Source organism: Fukomys damarensis, unplaced genomic scaffold, assembly GCF_012274545.1.
Source record: "Fukomys damarensis isolate Sample0158 unplaced genomic scaffold, DMR_v1.0_HiC HiC_scaffold_39, whole genome shotgun sequence".
NCBI lineage: Eukaryota > Metazoa > Chordata > Mammalia > Rodentia > Bathyergidae > Fukomys > Fukomys damarensis.
The window spans coordinates 101,219,438-101,240,927 of record NW_022900951.1 but is presented as its reverse complement, the minus strand read 5'-3'; the positions used below and the strand labels follow the sequence as shown (position 1 = coordinate 101,240,927).

The 21,490-nt window shown below is 33.6% G+C and overlaps 1 protein-coding gene across 1 annotated transcript in view; it reads left to right on the top strand.

Annotated features, from left to right (window-relative positions):
- Positions 1–21,490, top strand: part of Tenm1 (teneurin transmembrane protein 1) — a 788,119-nt gene that overhangs the window by 441,358 nt on the left and 325,271 nt on the right. The window contains exon 7 of the mRNA XM_010608026.2: positions 20,241–20,479. Coding sequence (XP_010606328.1) covers positions 20,241–20,479 — 239 coding nt within the window. The remainder of the gene's footprint in view (positions 1–20,240; positions 20,480–21,490) is intronic.

The window sequence follows — 21,490 nt, the reverse complement described above, 5'->3', positions numbered from 1 at the left end:
CAATTTTCATTTAAGTATAAAGGTCTACCACAGACCTACTGGCAAGGACAAAAATTCAAGAGTCACTACTATTCATAGAGCCACATTAGTTTAACCTGCTTTTGAAACACTAAGTACAGGTATTCACATATATCTTCTTCTCTATAGATGATTGAGCATGTCCTACAGAATGAGATATTCAACAAACATTTATTGATTATATTCTAGTGTGCTGTGACAACTATGAGGAAACTCCAAACACTCATCATCTGGTACTACTAACAATAACAATAGCTAAATATATACCATTTTAGCATATCCAGCAGTGTTCTAAGTCCGTATAAATCAACTGATTTAATATTTACCCTAGTACATTTGTGGTAGGTACAATTATTGTTACCATCCACAATTGAAAGACATTAGAAAACTGAGGTGCAGAAAAGTTAAGAAACTTTGTAAAATCGTTTAGGTAGTACATAGCTGATCCAGGTCAGGTTTTCTTTTCAGGCTGTAAGCCCAGGTTCACCACATTTAACTAGTATACATTACTACCTTTGTTTGATAACAGAGGGAAAGTGAAATAAATAGCAATGCCATTAAAATTTGTTTGCTGTACTTAAGTAATCTCAAGGTAGAAATACTTGGAGAGGATGGACCTACCCAAGATGGGAATAGTGGTATCCAAGGAAGTTGTTGAGGTAGGTCACGAAAGAGATTTCCCGGAGGAAATGACTTAATATAATTTTCTTGTAAAATCATGAGATCGTATTAGATGAAAAATGGTAGAAAGGGTCTTTGTGGAAGAGCAAATCACACTCAAAGTCATACATGGCCACCATTATCTTTTTTTTTTTTTTTTTTTACCATTTTTTTTTTTTTGTACCAGGGATTGAACTCGGTTCCTTGCTCTTGTGAGGCAGGCCACCGAACCGCTGAGCTAAATCCCCAGCCCCACCATTATCTATTTAAATAATGTCAGATGCTATCCTTCATATTATACCTCTCCTTTCTCCTCTATTACTGTTTATACCCTCTTGACCAGTATTAATGAGAAATAATCATTCTGTAACCAAAAATCCACCACCTTAAACTGAGAGCCAGAAGTTGAAATTTCATGCTGAAATCCCTCCTGTTAAACTGATATTTTCTCCTTCTTTATCCAAGGACTTATCATTGGACATAGTAGAATTTGAGAATTTGTTTAATTCTATGCTGGAAAACCTCTTTCCCTACTGGTCAAAAAGCCTTTATCCTAAATCTATCATAGGGCTTTCATGGCACAATGCTGTGCCTTCTTGCTAAAAATTGTTAAGAGTACTTAAGAGTTTGGTATGCAAACCGATTGATTCAATTCTGTTTCTAATTAGAAGTATGAGCTTAAGCCAGTGATGGTGAACCTTCCAGATATGAGTGCCAAACTGCAAACTGAAACCCACTTATTTATCACAGAAGTGCCACCACTGCAATTAAACCCGAATATTAAGGTTTTATATTAGAAAAACCAACTCGTACATTAACATTTTTTTGTCTTAAAAGAAAAGCAAATAACACATGAGCCACCACTGGTTAGAATAATTTTAAACTTTCTAGACCTCAGTTTTCTGATTATAAAAATGGCACTCACTTCATAACATTGTTACAAGCAGCATTTTAACCCTTGCATGAGATTTGCACTTTCCTTTTACTCTCCTGCCATCTTTTTTCTTCCCCACTTCCCTTTCATTTCTAAAACCATAGGATTGGTTGTGTTCCTTTCTGGCATTTCAGAGTCCTAACTGCTTTCTTTTCTGTATCTGTCACTCCATTCTGTCCAAGCATTTTGGGTGCAAATAGATTTGCCCCCTTCAACAAATGGGTACTAGGATGACACTTATTCTCTCAGGAAGTCAAACCTTTAGCCTTTGGTCTAAAATGAAGTGTAATGGCAGGAAGTCAAATGTAACTTACTTTCTGCAGAGCACTAGAGGAGTACCCATACCTTCACAGTTTCTTTATGAAGACTCACCTCTAAGTAGAGTTGTAGGCATTTCTGGCTTCCTATAATTATAATTATAATTATCCCTCAATTCAAACTCCAATCTCAAAACCTACTTAATGCTATGTTGCCCATTAGAATTTTTGGCCAAGTTTTGGTTCTAGATCCCAATTAATTTTGCTGGATTTTTTTTCTTGGATAATAATTTTTTTTTCAGAATGGTAGTAATAGTAATACACATGATCCATGGTCTGTTCAGGAAAATGAATTGTATTTAAAAATTTTGCTCTAATTTTCAATATTAGAGAGGACTTGAGCTTGAGATTACTATGACCACTTCAGCTCACAAAGAAAAATCAGAATCATGGCAGAGTCATGCCTGGCCAAGAAAGTGAGTAGCGACCACCTTCATTGATTTTTGGTATGTTCTGACAGATGACTGTAGCTTCATAGGAAGCTAACTGCCCTTGCTGGCTTTACTCCAATGTGACTATTAAGTGAAGTCTACAGATTTATTTTTTATGAAAAAGCAAAGGCCACTGGTGGAGGAGATGTTGCCATGAATTGAAAATAGAAGTGAAATCTTCATGAAGGATGCTTGCTATCAGAATTTTAGAGCTAGTGTCTGTCTTGGGGAAATGAGAATCGTTTTGAAGAAGTATTCATTAACAGTGATAGTAGTGATTTACATATCTATGGAATAATACCTTTTACATATTAACCCATAAACGTAAGTTTTCTAGCAGTAGTTATATATCTTTATTATATAGTAGCACTAAAATCTACCTAACATTTATAAACAGTTTCTTTCCTTAGGACATTTGCAAGGGGAAAATGGATTTACAGGCATAATTTTTTCTTTCCGAAATGACTAGAGAAAAAAGCTCAGAATGTACATATGCAGAGCTAAGATCCAACAATATCTCATGTTTTAATCCTTTAACAGTACTGGAGTTAACAAAATCTATCTTCAGCCACCAATTTAAAGATTCTTTTCAAGACAGGAAAAGACTTCTTGGAACTAATCTATGACCTATAAATCCTGTTTACTACACATGAACAGAAATCAACAAAGCTTTTCAGTCTACACCAAATGATGGATGTAGACTAAGTTAAATTTTTATGAAAGAGAATTCTCCAGTCTTAAAAATATTTTGCATATTGAGAGTAAAAATGTATCAATAATGGTAATGTGCTTAGGCAGTGAAGAACAATACGTTGGAAATCATTGGGAGAGAGTAATGTTGCTGGCAGAATTTATTATTTTTAAACATATTTTTATTGAATGTTATCAGATTTGTTTCAAAATAAAACAACAAGCAAAGATAATTTATGTCGGTTTACAAGGAAAGAAAATTTCACAATAGTTAGATAGGTGAGATAAAATCTGATTTTATTGTGGAAAAGATTTATTTAGTAATTCAACTGTGAATGTAAACAGTTGTTTTACAGAATTTTTAGGAGTTGTTTGATGAGCATAGACTCCAAAAAATTAAGTTTTAGAAGATTCTTTGTATCTACTTTTCTGCTGACACTTGCCATATGTGTATACACTACTCTACCCCAGATTGTACATTTAAAATGAAATATATAGTTTTAAACAGGAGAAAAAATGTTTTTAATGACTTCATTCATTGAGTTACTGATCCATTTAATAATAGTATTTTCATTACTGTGTCAAGATAATAGACATTTGTCTATCATATTTGACTAAAAGGATGAAATATATTTGAAGTAACAGAAAATTAATTTCCTCTCAAGTACTATTCCTATTTTATGCAGGTGTGTGTGTGTGTCTATCAAAGACAATCCAATAAACATTTGTCTTTGAGGAAATCTGACTGATTCTTTATTAATTCCTCAACACAAAATTTTTTTAGCTTTAAAAGCAAAAGGTAAGATTTGGTTAAGTCTTGAGGTCTTTGAAATGTCTCTGCAGGAATTGTGGGAGAGTTGTCCTGAGTATTCCATTTACAAAACAGAAAAATTTAAAAAGAATTGCCTACTTTAGAAAAGAGATAAGCAAATAAACAGTAACATGTGCTTCTATATTCTGTTATTATTTTTTGTGGGGGTATAGGAAAGTGTATAATTCAGGCATTTTCATGGAAAACAATTCATTATAAAAACTATGAGTTAACTTTAATGTGGGTCAGTTTTAATAAATTTCAACAAGTATTTATTACGTGCCCACCATGTGCTGGCACTGTTCTAGTTGCTGAGGCTAAGCAAAAAAAAAAAGACAAAAAAAAAAAGCCTGCCTTTGATGTACTTACATTCCAGTGGAGGAGATAAGCATTCCTCTAAAATGTTAATCTTATTGAGGCTAATAATATTGTAAAACTTGAAATATGGCTAGTTTCTCTTTACTTTCCTTCACCTCTGTTTTAGTCAGTTCAAGCTGCTTTAACAAAATTTCTTAGGCTGAGTATTTTTTAACACAGAAATGTATTGCTCATAGTACATGAGGCTAGGAAGTCTAAAATCAAGGCACTAGCAGATTCAATGCCCGGGAAAGGATCTGTTCCACATAGATGACACCTGATAGTATTCTCATGTGGCAGAAGGGGCCAACAGATTCTGTCAAGTCTCTTTTATAAGGACACTAATCCCACACATAAAGGTGGAAATCTTATAATTCAATCACCTACACAAAGCCCAACCTCTTAATACCACCCTCTTAGGTGCAACATATGTTACAGGCACTGAAACATTCAAACTGCCCACCATAACTCTCACAGAGAAACATCTTATCTATTGTCTCATAGATTGCTGTATATACCTATGTATAGCAGGACATTTGCACTGAAAAACTTTTGTTACTTGTCTTTATTCTCCCTTGAAACTTAGGTAAAGAAGTTACTTTCATTCCTTGGCACTTGGATCACACTATTCAACAGATATTTTGTAGAGTACGTGAACAGGTAGAACAACTGAGCAGGAAACTATAAATGGAGTAGATATTTAGAATCAGAATAGAAGTTGGTAGAAACAGACCATGACTTTTTTTTTCCTCATTGAGTTTATTGGTACATTTTCGGTATACAGTATAGTTACATTCATTACTGGGATCTTGTACCTTTATGTGACAGCTCTTGGTTCTCATTTTTTCCCTTTGTCCCTGCCCTCCCTTCACCCCTCCTCCCCTCTGCCTTTACAAATACTTCATTTCCATTTTTTCATTTTCTCATATTTTTTTCTTTTCCCTTATTAGCTTTTCCCTACCCTTCCCACTTTCCCTACACCTTTAGCCCCTTTAGACCATGACTTTTATTTTGGAAATTGAAACATATGGGTGAGATACTCAGGTTGAAATGTCCTTTTAAAAATTATTTGAAGATATGTGCGTAGGTCCAGGAAAAGAAAAAAAAATACTGAATGCTTACCATTTACCGAAAGCCTACTATGTGCCCAAAACATTTTGACAAGCAATTATTACATTTATTCCAAAATTTAAAAATTTAAAACCAAGATTTAGAAAAGTTAAACAACATGCCACACAAGGTCACCATTTGACATACCAGTTCAAACCAAGGTATATCTGATTTCAGAGCTTGTAACAGGCAGGGATAATTAAAAGTTTCAATGGTACACACACTAATTAATCTTCTATGAATGATCAAGGAAGTCTTAAATAACTTAGGGAATTTAACACAACAATAAGAGAAGGTCAAAAACCAAACCAGGGGAATATTTATATTTAGGGTCCAGGAAAGAGAAAAAGCCAGCATAGATGACTGAAGAACAATTACTCAAGGGCACAAACAAGGGAAGATAAATTTTCGGGGAAGTGGTGATAATGATTTTCAAATGCTACTGAGGTTCAAACAAAATGTGGATGAGAAAAGACCACTAACTGCCAGATACAAACTTTTAAACAGTCAGTTTCAGTAAAGTGGTGAGATTGAAGCTGTAGTGCATTGGGTTGAAAAATGTGTTAAAATTTAAGAAAATGCGGGGAAGACCATTTGTTTGAAAAGGGGCAGTACATTGAGAAGATGCTAAATTGAGGCAAATTTGTCAAATCAGTTGGAAGGGAGAGTAAAAAGGTAACTATACTCATTGAAGGGATTTGCATTACTCATCAGGATGGTAATGCTATTGACAGGAAGAAATTGACAGACCAAGTTAGAGAGCAAGTCTCCTTCATGGTAAACAGCACAGAAATGTGCAGGGATGGTTTCATAATGCCACATAAAATAGCATAATCCAACACAACAATACAGGATTGCCTTTGCCAAACCCCAACAAAGGCATCAAATTGGTTATGATGCAAACTTCAGGAATGAATAAATCCCCTGTGTGCAAAATGTTTGGCTTTACTATTTCATTGATAGAAAGTGGTGTTATACCCTCCTGCAATTACTTGGCTTTCAAATACAGTGCAAGTCGTATTTCCCAAGGCAAGAAACTATCATCTGCATCTTACATACACAAAACACTAGGCAGCCTTCTTGTTATTAATGAAAATACTCAGGGCTTGCATTAACAAAATAGATCCTAACATACATATTTCTAAATCAACCATAAAAATGTCAAAGATAACAAAGTAAATTGAATTTCCTTTGGCATGAAATATTCACAAGCTTCTGTTTCCACCAAATTTAAACTAAAATATTTGTCTTTTATCTATGACAGTACTCTTTCAAATTTTGTCATTTACCATCGAGAATACTATTGTTAACATAGATAATTCTATGACAACATGGCTGGTTGCTACATAGCTTTTTGTCAAAACCAAAAACTCAACAGGGACAAGGGGAAAAAGTGAGAACCAAGACCTGTCATGTGAAGGTACAGGATCCCAATAATGAATGTAACTGTATTGTATACCTAGATTGTACCAATAAACTCAATAAAAAGAAAAAAAGAAAAACCTCAGATTTTAGATAACATATTGCATATATGTATGTGTGCACATTATGCATGTGTGCCTATATGAGTACATATGTATAATTTTTTAATTGAGCACTTTCACTTGTTATCTCATTTCAAACTCTAAGCAACCCTGGAAAGTGCAAGTAATAATAATTATGCCCAATTTAAAGATAAACTAACTGGGTCTTGGAAAACTGATTTAGCCTGTTGCCACCTGGAGAAAGAGTTGGAGCTAGAATGTAAATTTCCATAAAACTAATCCATATTTGCATTATGCCAATTTGTCTCTGGTATACAAAAAACCTCAATTCATCCCCTTTTATCTTTTGGTGAATATTTACAGTTCAGTTAAATTTCTCTGCCTTGAAAAATAATCTAGTTTTTATTATATTTATATTAAATATTGATGAGCCTAAATATAAAAAAAAACTGAGGTTCCAGTTAATTGAATTTGATGCTTAGCTTAAAGTTAAATAGAGCTTTTTAAAAATTGCTGCTTATGTTTAAGCTGCTCTTAAATATGAATCTACTTTCCATTTTAATCAAAGTGATCATCATGACATCTTTTACAACTGAAGATCTTAACAGTATGTCAGAGTTGTCCTTTCAAACATGAGTTTATATTCTGTAGTGCTCTAGATATAGAAGATTTTTGTTGTCGTTGTTGTACTGCAGATCGAACTCAGAAGCTTGTGCTTGCGAGGCAGGAGGCGACACCACGGAGCTAAATCCCCAAGTCCTAAAAGTTATTTCAGAATAAAGAAAACATCTAAGGGGCCAGAGATTTAGCTGAGTGGTGTCACCTCATGCCTTGCAAGAGCAAGGACCAGAGTTCAATCCCAGTGACCAAAAAAAAAGAAAGAAAGAAAGAAAGAAGAAGAAGAAGACGACATCTAGTGGTCCTAGGAGAGCCTTTGCAAATTTTAAATGGCCTTCTATGAGTAGCTGAAATAGCATTGGATTTAGAGTTTGAAAACTTGAGTCCAAGTGCATTTCTGCCATAAAGTAGCTATGCAACCTTAACATTTTCCTTCCTCTCCACCTCATTCTTCTCAAAAGTCAGAACAGGAAGCTAAATATTGACATCTTTCTTGTTTCTTCATTTGTCATTCTGTGCCTTGCATTCTTATCACTCGCTCCTCTGCTGAAAGAAACCTGATCAATCATACTTTACAGTTAGTTGGATTCTAATTCATTTCAACTTTGGTAATTTAAGGTGAGGTTCCTCAAAAAGTGAAATAAATTTGAGTTGGGCAGGTGTTACTCCTTCAGAATTGCCAACAGCCAAGATGAAATAAAGAAGATGCTATATTCTGCTATATGTCAAGAAGTAGGGATAATAACAGGTAAATATTGTTAAGGATACAAGCTTAGACTACTGCCATCTAGTCTAAGAAACAATTTTACCTGATACACAGTAGGTGTTCAGTAAAACTTTGTTAAATATATGTATTTGAAAAACCAAACCCTTCATGATGCAGGATTTAAGATTCAACGCAGTATGTAAAAATCTATCCTGCCCTGATTCATACAGTGAAAGTGTGGTAGAATTTCAATGTCTTCACTCATATTTTTATTCTGTCTAATTGTGAAATGAATATAGCTTTATTTTATGTTTTCCTCTTAAAAATAGAAGTTTTGGTTGGCCTAAAGTTTCAAGCAGTCATTTTTTATGCTGTATTCTGTGAAAGCACAATTACACTGTCCCCAAGTATTGACAATGATATATACAGAAATAAATTAAGATTTAATATTATATTCACCAAATGTATATATATGTGCATTTGGAGGCCAACGGTATGCACAAAATCACTATAATCCTGAAGTAGACCTTACCTGTTTACTTAAGTGAACCAATGTTTTTCTTCTTTGTACTCTTAAATCTACATAATGGGGAAGCAGGGAGAAAACATTTCAGGGGAAGGAAAGCCTGATTTCCACAAATTCTCCTGTGCTCAAGAGGGATTGGAGCTACTGAGCTTTAAAGCACAGCACAGAGCTGGATTTGCTTGCTTCTTACATGGCCTAACCTGGGAGGAGTTAATGTTTCAGTTGCTGTGATTACCATATATTGTCCATGTTTTAATCAGTAGTTCAGGTTTTGGATTTATACCTTGTGACAGGTTTATAAGGAGTACAATTTAAAAGACAATTCAAAAAATCAAGTATAAAATGTTTTCTTTTCTCCATATCTTACAAAGGTCTCCTCGTTTGGCTAGCAAGCATAAATGTTTGAGGCAATTATGAATGAGTTGTATGTACTCTCTGGTCCTAAAGTTTAGGGAATTTCTTTGGATAATAGACCAATCAGTCCCTAGTGAACAAGGTTTCAAGGAGGAACTGTGAGCTTGGGAAGGAAGATCATGAGAGTCTGGTAAGAGCTGTTTTCTAGAAATTTTTAGGGTGAAGAATTTCCTCCCATACGTTGTTGAATACTCAACATTGCATGTTTCAATCAAATGAGTAGTTTTAAACCAAGGTTTGTCAACCATGCCATTACTGACATTTCTGGCTGAATAAATCATCATTGTGTATGCTTTGAGGCGGCAGATTGTTCTATGCTTTGTAGGATGTTTACCAGAAATACTGGCCTTTATGCACCAGATGCCAGCAGTGCCCTCCCTCAAGTTTTGACAATCCAAAATGTCTAGACACATTGTCATATGTTCCCCCGTGGGCTATTTTTATCCATAACCAAAAACACTGTTGATGGGAGTGGTGGTGCACTTCTGTAATCCCAGCTACTCAGGAGGCTGAGGCCCAAGGACTTAAAGTTTGAACCCAGCCTGGACAATATAGCAAGAAAGGAAAGGAGAAAGAGGAGAGGAACAGACAGGAAGGGAGGGAGGGAGGGATGGATGGGCAGATGGACAGAGACACAGAGAGACAGAAATACAAAGACAGCAGAGGCAGAGAGAGACAGAGAGAGAGAGAGAGAGAGAGAGAGAGAGAGAGAGAGACACTCTTTTCATTCCTAGTTGAGCAAGATTATTTTACATCAATGTTTCCCAATCTACTCTTCATCCTAGTGAGCAAGAGTTTATTGGTACTTGCTCACTTTTTACTCAGCCCCTCTCTAGACTCTTATAGTTTCATTTTTACCTTTTCAACCTCTCTTCCCATTCCTCTCTTTGAAACTTTCCTTTGTTGGTAGTTTTAGATAATTCTCCAGTCTGTAGTGCAATCATATTAAAAACCACTAAACTACTTCCATTTAGTTCAGCATCCACCATTGTGTTCCTTTTAATAAAATGACAAGTCTTTGGTAATTTTATATCCAATTAACTTGTCATCCTGCACTTTTTGTGAGAGTCTTAAGCAAGAGAAATATATTCTTCACACATTGAATATATACTCAGTTTGTACAATACTTAATTGGTTTGTTTGCTGAGAATGCAAAAAGATGGAAAATGTAGATAATTATTACTATCTATTTAGATAAAATACAAATGACCTATAGCAGAGAGGCCAGAGTAAGCCCTGAAGGACCTAACAAATCATCCTCTTCCCTTGAAAATACAAGGTTTTTCTATCTATCTATCTATCTATCTATCTATCTATCTATCTATCTAATCTATGACCTATATACATAATTTCCTTCCTTAGCCTTTTCTTATCTCCTATACTCTTCATTCTCTTCATGTTTACTCTTTACTTTTTGTCCTATACCTTAATTTAGACATCTATGGGGATTTCTTAGCTCTTCTAACATTGTTCTGTGCTAAAAAGCTAACCTGGATACAGAAATCTGAAAAAGAATATATTCTTGGGAAGATTCACATGACATAGAATGGCCAGAAATATGGAGGGCACTAGAAATAATAGCAGTGCTGGATCTGGCAGCGAACAGGTGATGAGGGAGCTTATAAAATTAGCACACCTTCATTTCAAAAATAGAAAGAACAGATAATCACACAGAAAAATAATTCCAAATTCTATCACCCAAATGTAGTTACTATTAAGAGCTCCATATGTTTCCTTCTAAATTAGATACCTATGGAACAAAGATTTGAAACTATATTTATATTAGCTTTGGGGTGGCAGAGGATAGCAAATACTTGTGATTACTGTGTGTGTGTGTGTGTGTGTTTGTGTGTGTGAATTGTTTTCTTTTTTCCCCAACATGGGAAATTTATATTGCCTTAGAAAGTTTCTGTAACTGAGAGGAGAAAACCTTTCAAAATAAATTAAATAAAAGGAAAGTTTTTATAAAAGATAGCAGGTATTCTCACAGTAAGATCAAAGGACAATAAGTATAGTTACACCTAATAAAACATAGAACTCTTCTAGCATTCTGTTACTTTCATATGATTGCTTCATCTCTGCTTCTGCCTGCACATGTGCTCTATTCTTAAGCGTCACTCTGGATGATATTATTTTCTGTTTCCCTATTGTGGTGTAACTCCACCTCTTGCTCAATATGATCTTGTATCTTAGATTCCCTAGCTGACTATGTTTCTGTGTCTGGATTTCTAAGAAAGAAAGTATATGATTGCTTATGAGATTAGATATCCAATTATAGTTCAATTAACTTGGCTGCAGGAAGTAGGGGAGAAGGTCATGGACAGGGATTCCTTGCCAAAAGTTCTGTGCTGAGAGATAATAATCAGTACATCTACTATGTTTATGTGGTTACAAAGTGTGTATTTTCTATGCTTAAATAATATTCCATGGCATGAATGTACTAGGGTCTTTGTATGGTTTCTTCTCTCTTCTAGACTATAGATGAGCAAGGAGATTGAGGATCACAGGTGGAAAAATTTAGGAGCCAAGCCTTGAAGTATCAAACATCACTTTTGATCACACCATACATTTTCTTAGCCAAAACTCAGTCTCATGACCACAGCTAAGAGAAATAGTGGTTGGGAAATGTATTCTATGTACCCAAGAAGAAAACTGTGAATGTTTATGAAGTTCGGGCACCCTCTTTGATTTTGAGGATGATATTTAAAGAGGATAGTCATGCCTTTGTCCAGCTTGTGCTTTAAAGAAATGTTACACTGGATAGGTCAGGGCACTGATTTGAGTGACTTTTTTTATTGTATGGCATTATAAAGCGTTTTTTAATCTTTAAAACTGCTTTGAGTAAGACTTTCAAAGACATGAAAGCTGATGTAAGACAAATGTCGATCAACATCTTTTAAAACGTGCATTACATTGATAATCTATAGTTTAAACATGAAGAATTTAATAATGAGAAACTGTTAGGCTCTGTCTTTTTTATACTCTCTTGTAATTAATTTGAAATATTCTTTCTTTAATCTTAGATGTCCTTGCTAATGTAGATTACAATTCAATAAAAACAAATGATACAGAAAAGTGTACCATGTCAACTTGCTCATAAAATAAATGAGGAAAATACTTGTCCGTATAAAATGAGAATAAATGTAACTGTAATCAAGCTATATAATACTCTTCCCAATGCCCCTTTTGTTAAATACAAAAAAGCTAACCCACGTAACAGTGAAGACGATGCTAAAAACTCATCAGGTTGCTCTGATGAGTTAAGTTGGAAACCACCTTTCAGGTTTTGCAAACAGAAATGTAACTGCATTTCATTACAGAATGAAGATTTTTTTTAAGAAGTCCTGGAAAATTTAGGGCCTGCTTTAATTTTGAAAATGTGTTTTACATTTTTCTCAGGTCACATACTTGTTCCCATTTTAAGTAATTGCTGTCGAGGAATTAGCTCCTACAAAATGTAGACTGACATTTTATTATGCTTCATGGGAAAAATTTATAAAATGAAAAGAAGATCGGAATGCTCATTGGTCAATGATGTCTAATTTTTTTCTTTCATTGAGTTTATTGGTACATTTTAGGTATACCATAGAGTTACATTCTAATTTTTTCTAATTTGAAAGGATTATACTTTTGACATATCTCAAGACCCAGATTATTATTAATACAAAATAAATGAAAATATTGTAAGTTTACTTATCTAAGTAAATAAATTTTATATGTTGGCTTGAGCCTTTTAATACGGGAACATTGGAATTAATAAAGAGTATTAATTTGAGATTTACCTTTCAGCTGGTGAAGGGTGTTTATATAATTTTTAAATTAAAGTTAGGTCCATAGAGCATAGATAAAACTCAAAGGAAATGAAAAGTTGACTTAAAAGACATTACTATGCAAGCACAAGGACCCAAGTTCAATCCCAGTACCCCAAAATAAGGACATTATTATGAAGCTGTGCATAATAGTTTATTTTAATATATTTTGGAGCCTACTGAAGTTGGTCAAACATTAAATAATGTGCAATATTTTTGTTTTCTAACATTTATGTACCTATACCAACACTTCTAGTTTTATTTTACCTGTAAGTATCCTACAACTGAAATATTTACTTTCTGTATGAAAAGTCCAATATAGTATCTCTTGAAAATTTTTCTGATGTCTCTCAAATTCTAAGCAGGGAGGTATGAAAATCATTTCAATTTCCTAATAGTTATATGTACTCCCTTCCTTATATAATGTTTTCATTTCTGTAATTTTAAGAGTTGCAAGAAATATTTCTGTGATATATAGTATGACCTTAAAAATTAATATTATGAGCTAATTTGCGCACATTATTTCAGTAAATGGGTCTTATTATTCACACAAAAATTTTAAATTATTTATTGAGCATCTGTTTTTTCCTGGGCATCATTTAGGATGCTAGGGATGCAGCAGTAAATAAGACATCCCTACTGTAATATTCTAGTAACCAGCAAAACTGAGGTTGATTCTCCATCTCTTATCACATATGCAATCTTAGGCAATTTACAAAGTCTTATCAGCTAATCTTGGCTATATTAGTTTAAATTCCAAGTAATATCTACCTTATATGGTTATTATGAGGAATTCAGTGAGGAAAACCATACAAAATACATTATCAGAGTGCCTCCCAATTGATTACATATTCAGGAAATGGTCATTGTAATGCCACTGCCATTTTCAGTAATTAACTTTAAATTATTACTATTTCTGTTAACAGTAATTACTTAATTATTAAAAAATCTCACAAAATAGTTGAAATATAAATTTCTTTGATTTGTCCATTTGTGATTTTATGAAAAAGAAATGAAAGCTTTCAGCTATTTTGTAGGCAATAAATCAAAAGAGTGAAATATTTTACTTTAGGATCTCCAAGCTATGCTCATTCCACACAGTAAATCAAGAGTCATTTAGAAGAATTAAAGACACTACACAAATCAATGTATACTCTTTTTCTACTTTTGTAGAAATAGAAAATATACCTAGAAATTAAGACTTATTTCCTACCCTTGAGGAATATGCAGTCCTGAGGAAGTTAGCTAGGCAGGGCAGATATTGTTTCTGCTAATCAACTCATTTGTAAAGTAACAAACATACAGTATCAATATAGATAATATTTCCGCTTGAGACTATTTTATGAAACTAAGACTTTGGCCTCACAAAATTAAGTTTCAATAGATATTCTAAAATTTTTTAAAAACTCTTAAAATTATGAATGACTTAAAGCAGACTTTATATTAACCTTTTGTTTAGAAAGATGTGCAATTTGGAAGAGAGAATCCGATAAAAAGCAAAATGAAATTCTCACTTATAGACCTGTTAGTAAAGGAAGACACTACCCCAGGAGGATTTCCAACCTCATAATGCCATTAGGCTCAGGAATTTAGATAAATACTATTTTTAGGAGTATTGAAAAAAGTGTTATTAAGAGAAAACTAGAGATGAAGAAGTTGATACTTGACCAGTAACCACATTTTCCCAGAAAACAACCCTAGATATTTTTTATCCGGAAAGAAAATGGGGCTGACTCAGAATGGCAATTTCTTTTATTTCCATGCACTTTGGGGAGAGGTCAAAGTAAATACATTATAGTAAATATATGTGAATAGACATTTCTCCAAAGACATTACACAAATAATCATCAAGCATATGAAAAAGGGTTCAGCATCACTAATCATCAGAAAAATGCAAATCAGAACCAGGATGAGATGTCACCTAATGCCTTTTAGGATGATTACTCAACAAACAAAGAAACAAAGTAGAAAATAATAAGCATTTAAGAAGATATGGAGAAAACAGAACTATCATATAATCCAGCAATCCCAGCAGGAGGTATTTATCCAAGAGAACTGAATGCGACCTTGGAAAACATATTCATGCCGTTATGTTCACAGACGCATCATTCCTAATAAGAATGGGGAAAGTGGCCCAGGTATTCAGCAGCTGATGAATAAACCAAATATTATGTATACATACAGTGGAATATTACTCAGCCATAGCAATAAATGATATTCTGACACATGTATGGCATGAATGAAGCTTCAACACATTATGTCGAGTGAAATCAGCCAGTCACAAAAAGACAAATATGGTATGACTCCATTCATATGAGAATGTAGGGTAGTAAAAATCATAGAAACAAAGAGATAACTGGGAGCTGATGAAGGAGGGAAACATGATGAGTTATTTAATGTTTCAGATTTGCAATAAGAAAAGTTCTGAATATTTGTTGCATAACAATGTAAATGCACTTTCCTTCTGAAATGTACATTGAAATGTACATTTAAAATGTTTAATGTGGTATGTTCTATATAGCATGTTTTTATAATAATAAAATGAATTATTTTTAAAAAATAAGTAAATATCTGAATTTCACTATGTTCTGCAAATGTGGTTTAGATCTATTGTAATTTTTTAAAAATTAATTTTGGCTAATACTAGAAGCAAGTTTAATTTCTTCCTCTGCATATAAAATGAGTCAAATGCTTATAGCTACAGGAGTACAGTTTAGATATGTGTCTCATAAGAATGTTTACAAGATGTGAAAGAAAAAAATATTGATTATTTACACATCTGTTTTTAAAAAGCTGTAGATTTCTTTTCCTGTACAATTTTAAGTGCAACATTAAACCACATTATTTAATGCTAGCAGATATCCTCGGAATTACGTAGTATGCAGAGTTTACAAAGAGAGTAAATTTTGCCTTTTTTATAGGTGATTTTAAAATCCTTACAGGAGCATTTGTTATTTTGCCATTTACCACCACTGGATTGCATCTGTCTTGACAATATTTTTTTTCAATTTTCTTATACGCCCATTTCCTTTTGCCAGTATCTTACTTTTCCTCTTTACATCTGAATTTGAATACTAAAACAGAAACAAAGAAGAGTACTACTTACACATAAGCTCTTGAATTGCATTTTTATCATTTGCTTTTTAGAAAAAAGACCAATTGTATGAAATTGGTAGCAACATGTTGGTGGATCCTTGGGTCTCCAGGGAAAAGCAATGTTCTTAAACAGATGATCTGATTTCATGAGCACACAGCTGAAATCTAGCACTGCACATTTGTCTTTATTCTCCTACTTTTATCAAGGACTATGAAAACATATTAGGTACCAGTTTTACTTGCCAACAATGAACTTCAAAGCTTGTGACAATTCACAGCCTTTGCATTGCTGTTTTTCATGACACACATCAAAGTATATATTGCATTTGGTGTGGAATCTTAATCTGACTTTGTTAATAAAACAAGAACTTTAGTATATGAACTCTGATTTGGATTCCATTCAAACATAAACTAGTTTAAATGTTTCTCTTCTGTGACTGTTGAATTTATTCATTATGTTACAATATTTTACTTATAAAACTGGATTTAGAAATCCATTGGTGTACATCAGATGAAATTACAGTGCTTAGGGAATATTGATTATTGCTTGTAATTGCCATCATAATAGCCAACAATTCTCCATCAATCTTTGTCCTTCTTCTGCTTCTTAATGATATACCAAACCAAATCAATATCCAACATATTGGGCCATTTACATTATCTCAAAAATTCAATTGTTCTTTATAAAAGAATTGAAGATTTTATCTCCAAACACTGAGTAAAAGATCTCCATACAGCTGAGTTTATCCTTTATCCCATAAGAACATATCAGAGTGTTGTTACATGTGATTAGCTATATGTAAGTAATATTTTGTTCCCTTTGAAGTAATCACATGTCCCGGATAAGAAGTTAAAGAAGCACCTCCAATATGCTGCCTGTTAAATGCTACACTTCTAGCTAGAAATTTGATGGCCCAAAGGGAAAACATAGTCTGAGAGAGCTAATCAGACATTAAAGAAGTCTGCATCTTTCGGACATGGAGCAGATTATTTTAAAACTTTAAAGAGGAAGCACAATCAAATGAAAGAGTACAATGTTATGAGTCACCTACTCAATAAAATATTTGTATCCTTATTTCTATTTATATAATATCTCTTTGTCCTGGGGATAAGTTGCATGCCTTTAGGAGTAACAATGACTATTTTAGATTCTCATTAATTAAAGACGTCCTTCTTTGCAACACTTACCCACTCATTCAAATTTTTAAAGAGTCTTTTAATCTGACTATAAGCACATATGGTATACAAAAGAATAGGCATAATACATACTTGAACAGAAAGTATTTGTTTTGGTGCTAATCTGATGAAGACTGTTGTTGGCAGGTTCCACGGGACAATGGAATATACTATTTTGGAAGTCCCGGGTTGCGATTTTTATCATGCCATTAACTAGATGTGTTCCTTTTAGATAAGTTACTTTCAACCTCTCAACTTCAGTGCATATAATTGCAAAATGAAGAAATTGGATTTCTAGATTATTTAGATAAGTTACTTTCAACCTCTCAACTTCAGTGCATATAATTGCAAAATGAAGAAATTGGATTTCTAGATTATTTAGATAAGTTACTTTCAACCTCTCAACTTCAGTGCATATAATTGCAAAATGAAGAAATTGGATTTCTAGATTATTTCTGAGATGGTCCCTTTTAACTTTGATTTGATGGCAATCATTCTTGTCATTAGTTCCAAATGAAGCAGGATACTAGTGTGACTCAATTCAAAATCATCTACAGACTGAATTGATCTGCATATGTCTGTATTAAAACAGGGCCTGGATTCAAATTTTAATGTATTTACTGACGGCATAATCCTAGTATAGTGCATTGGTTGAGAGCATTGGGCTCTGGAGCCAGTCTTTCTGGTTTTGAAAGTCAGCCTTCTTGGTCACTAGCTGTGCAACCAGGGCAAAGCTACTTCACCTCTTTGTGCTTTGGTTTTCCCATATGTAAAATGGAGATATTAACTATATAAAGTTGTTGTAAAAAAATTAAGTGATATGGTATATTTTGAAATATTTAGAATGTTGTGTGGCAAAAGCATTCAAATGTTATCTGTTACCAGTATTATGACAAGTATTAAATAATTATCATTATGCTGTTTCTAATAATCCTTTTTCAGTCTCAGTTTAGTCATCTGTAAGATTAGGATAGTAGTACCAACCTCACAGACATATGAAGATCAAAGTGCATATAAAGTGCCTAAATTACTACCTGGCCTTTCTCAGTCCTAAATAAATCGTACTCACTTAAATTGAACCAACTATTTCTGTGGTTAGCTCTGTCCAGTAAATTATACACTTTTCTCCCCATCAATCTTTTTTATCTTAGTTACAAAGTCAATACAAGCACACGACAAAAAGTTCTGAAAATCATAACGCAAATTATTTTTCTATGAATATGTCTGCTTTTTCTTTGAAAAATTACATCCTATTGCCCTGAGTCTTTTAAGACATGCTCTTTCACTTGATAGTATTTACAAACACATTTCTTAGTGAGCTGATTTTCTTTCACAACACAGTTTATAATGATTGTTCAGTATTTTATATTTATAAATAATTGACAATGAAATACCAACTACAGTATTAGGCATTTGGGTGGGCCGCTTCAGCTATTATAAATAATGTTGCAATGAATGGCTTCATATATTCATTGTCATACACATCATTTCCTGAGGACAAAATCATATAAGCATAATTACTATGTACACAAATGTTATATTTAAGGTCTTTTGATGCAAAATGCAAACTGCCCTCCACAAAAACTCCTAAATCTCAACTCTCCTCTGTAATACCGTACTTTAAGACATATTTAATCTCATGTACTAGGAAAATTTTTTCTATTGTGGATCTTTTTCATTAACTTGAATGCAGAGTTTTTACTTGTTTTATTTGATCATACATGGTTTTATGCTTTAAATATTTAAGCTAGAAATCAATCTTAAGATCATTTTAATAATTTATGCATTTGGATGTATAGTACATATATAAGGTAATGTTGGCTTTTAGTAAAAGCGTTGTGTTGTACATTCGTATGTAGCACCTGAATATGCTTTGTTTAGCAATGAATTATACTGCTCCAGGTGGAACAGTAGAGTTAAGATCAAGAACTTTGGAGCCTGCATGACCTGAATAATATTTCTAGCTCTGGCATTCAATTGCCAGGTGAATTTGAGCAAATTGTTTAACCTCTTTAGTTCTGAATTCCTTAAGTGTACAATGAGATCAATAACATAAGCTGTTTTGTTTAAGTGAAGACTAACTAAATAAGGTAATAAGCAATCAACACAATATCTAGCACTCAGTAAGTATAAAGTTCATGCATAAAAATATACTTTCTTTTGATTTGGTCAATTCCCTTCCTGTGAATGCATCACTGCACTTTGTAAAAGGCCCATATTACAATAGCCATAAAACAGTCAATAATCATCCCATAGTAATTCAGACATGACAACAGCATAACTGTATTTGCATGAAGTTGTACAACAGACAAAGACAAATGTATGGTAGAAAAACTATGGAACAATGGATGTGTCTGGCAATGGAGATAGGGATTTACATGAAAAAGACAAGTAGGAACTCCCTAGTGTGATGAGAATGTTCTCCATCTTGATGGGGATTTGGTTTGCGCAGAGGATTGCATTTGTCAAATCTCACCAAATGTACCCTTTAAGTTGTCCACTTGATCATGTATATTTTTTTATTGAAAATCTGTAAAAATATCAAACTAGATGATAAATTAGAGTCACATTACCTGTAGAGTCTAGTTGGTGAGTATATGGGTGTTCTTTGTAAAATTCAACTCGGCTATATGTTTGGTGATGTTTATAAAACATTTGGTGAAAATATTGTGAAAGCTAGTATTAAGATTTGGTAGGCAAATCTCAAACATTGTTGTCTTATGAAAATGCTGACAATGCATCTGTTTTTGAATCAGCTCTTAACAATCATGTGTAATGAAAGGGTGTGAAAAGTGAATAATATCAAATAGTATCAAATGTTAATATTAACACACAATAGCCAGCAAGTCAGAAAACCCAAGACCTCTTACTGTGTCTTAAAGCTCTAAATATGGAAAGAACAGAGAAAGACCACCAAAGACAATTTATGCTCGTGTTCCATGTATGAAAATTTTGTCCAGCCCTTCCCAGTTCCTCTGAGGTTCATCAAAGCACGATTGTTTGAAATCAGTTTAGTGTTTTGTTTTTGTAGCACCTGGCTGTGGTGCATCAAGTCCTAACTTTCGCGGTTCTTTCCTCCACAGGCATTTCCTGTTCAAGCATGGATCTGGTTCCTCTGCTATCTTCAGTGCAGCCAGTCAGAACTACCCTCTGACTTCCAATACGGTGTACTCACCGCCGCCCAGGCCACTTCCTCGAAGCACCTTTTCGCGCCCTGCTTTCACCTTCAACAAACCTTACAGGTGCTGCAACTGGAAGTGCACAGCCCTGAGCGCCACTGCCATAACCGTGACTTTGGCCTTGTTACTAGCTTACGTGATTGGTAAGACCATTTTTTCCATGTATCTCTGTGTTCTTTAATCAAAGTCTTGTTTTATTTGAGGGGGTGGGGCGTGTGAGGGTTTCTTTCTCAACTCTTGTATATACAAATTTGAAGCAAAGCCTGGTATTATAAATAACAAATGGATTTCTAATTAGGTTCTCTTTCACTTCCCAACCTTAAATACTGCTGTGGAAAGTAAGAAATGCTCTTTGAGAAGAAGAAATATTTACACTAGTAATACAGACTTATTGATTGCAATTACTGTAGTTAGCCATTTTCCTTTCAATTAAAGGGTAGCTATGGTTTTCTCATTAGAAGTCATAAGTACTAATCTACAATACCTTCTTAAATTATAGTTAAACAATAATACTGCTACCAAATTCTCAGGTAGCAATTTCATTAACGCGCTAGTTATTTGAAAGCCATTAGAAAATTCAGTGCGTAATTTCTTCCTAGGAATTCAGAATTTCACACTGGGACTAAAAAATTGTGCCCTCACTTTCACTAGATAGTTGAAAAATTGTGCACTTACTATGTTTGAGAAGGTAAATCTGAAAACAATTGTAACTTACTCTTTCTATTTTTAAGAGAAATATTCTTTTTTTTCTTGAGTCACCCTGATTAAAGTCACCCTCATTTAATAGCAAATTGTATTGATTTTTCTAGGTGGCATTTTATTTTGACTGAATATTAATTTCTTTGCTCGAGTGATTCGACAGTCTAAAATGTAAATTAACTTGGGGAACATGTACTTTGTGGTAGCTCTATTCCTACAGTAAATAAAATAACGTGATAGAAAAAAATCTATCCAGCTATGTCACTAGTAACTTCTTTTCAGGTTTGACCTAGTTTCATAATTGAGCAGAATGTCCTACTAAGACACGGTGAATATGATTCTGAGAAGTAGATAAAAAGAGATTTAGACTTTCCTATCATTTAAAATAATATAACATGTTTGGTTGATACCTATTTATCTAAAATGTAAACAAGAAAGTTCACATAACCGTTTTC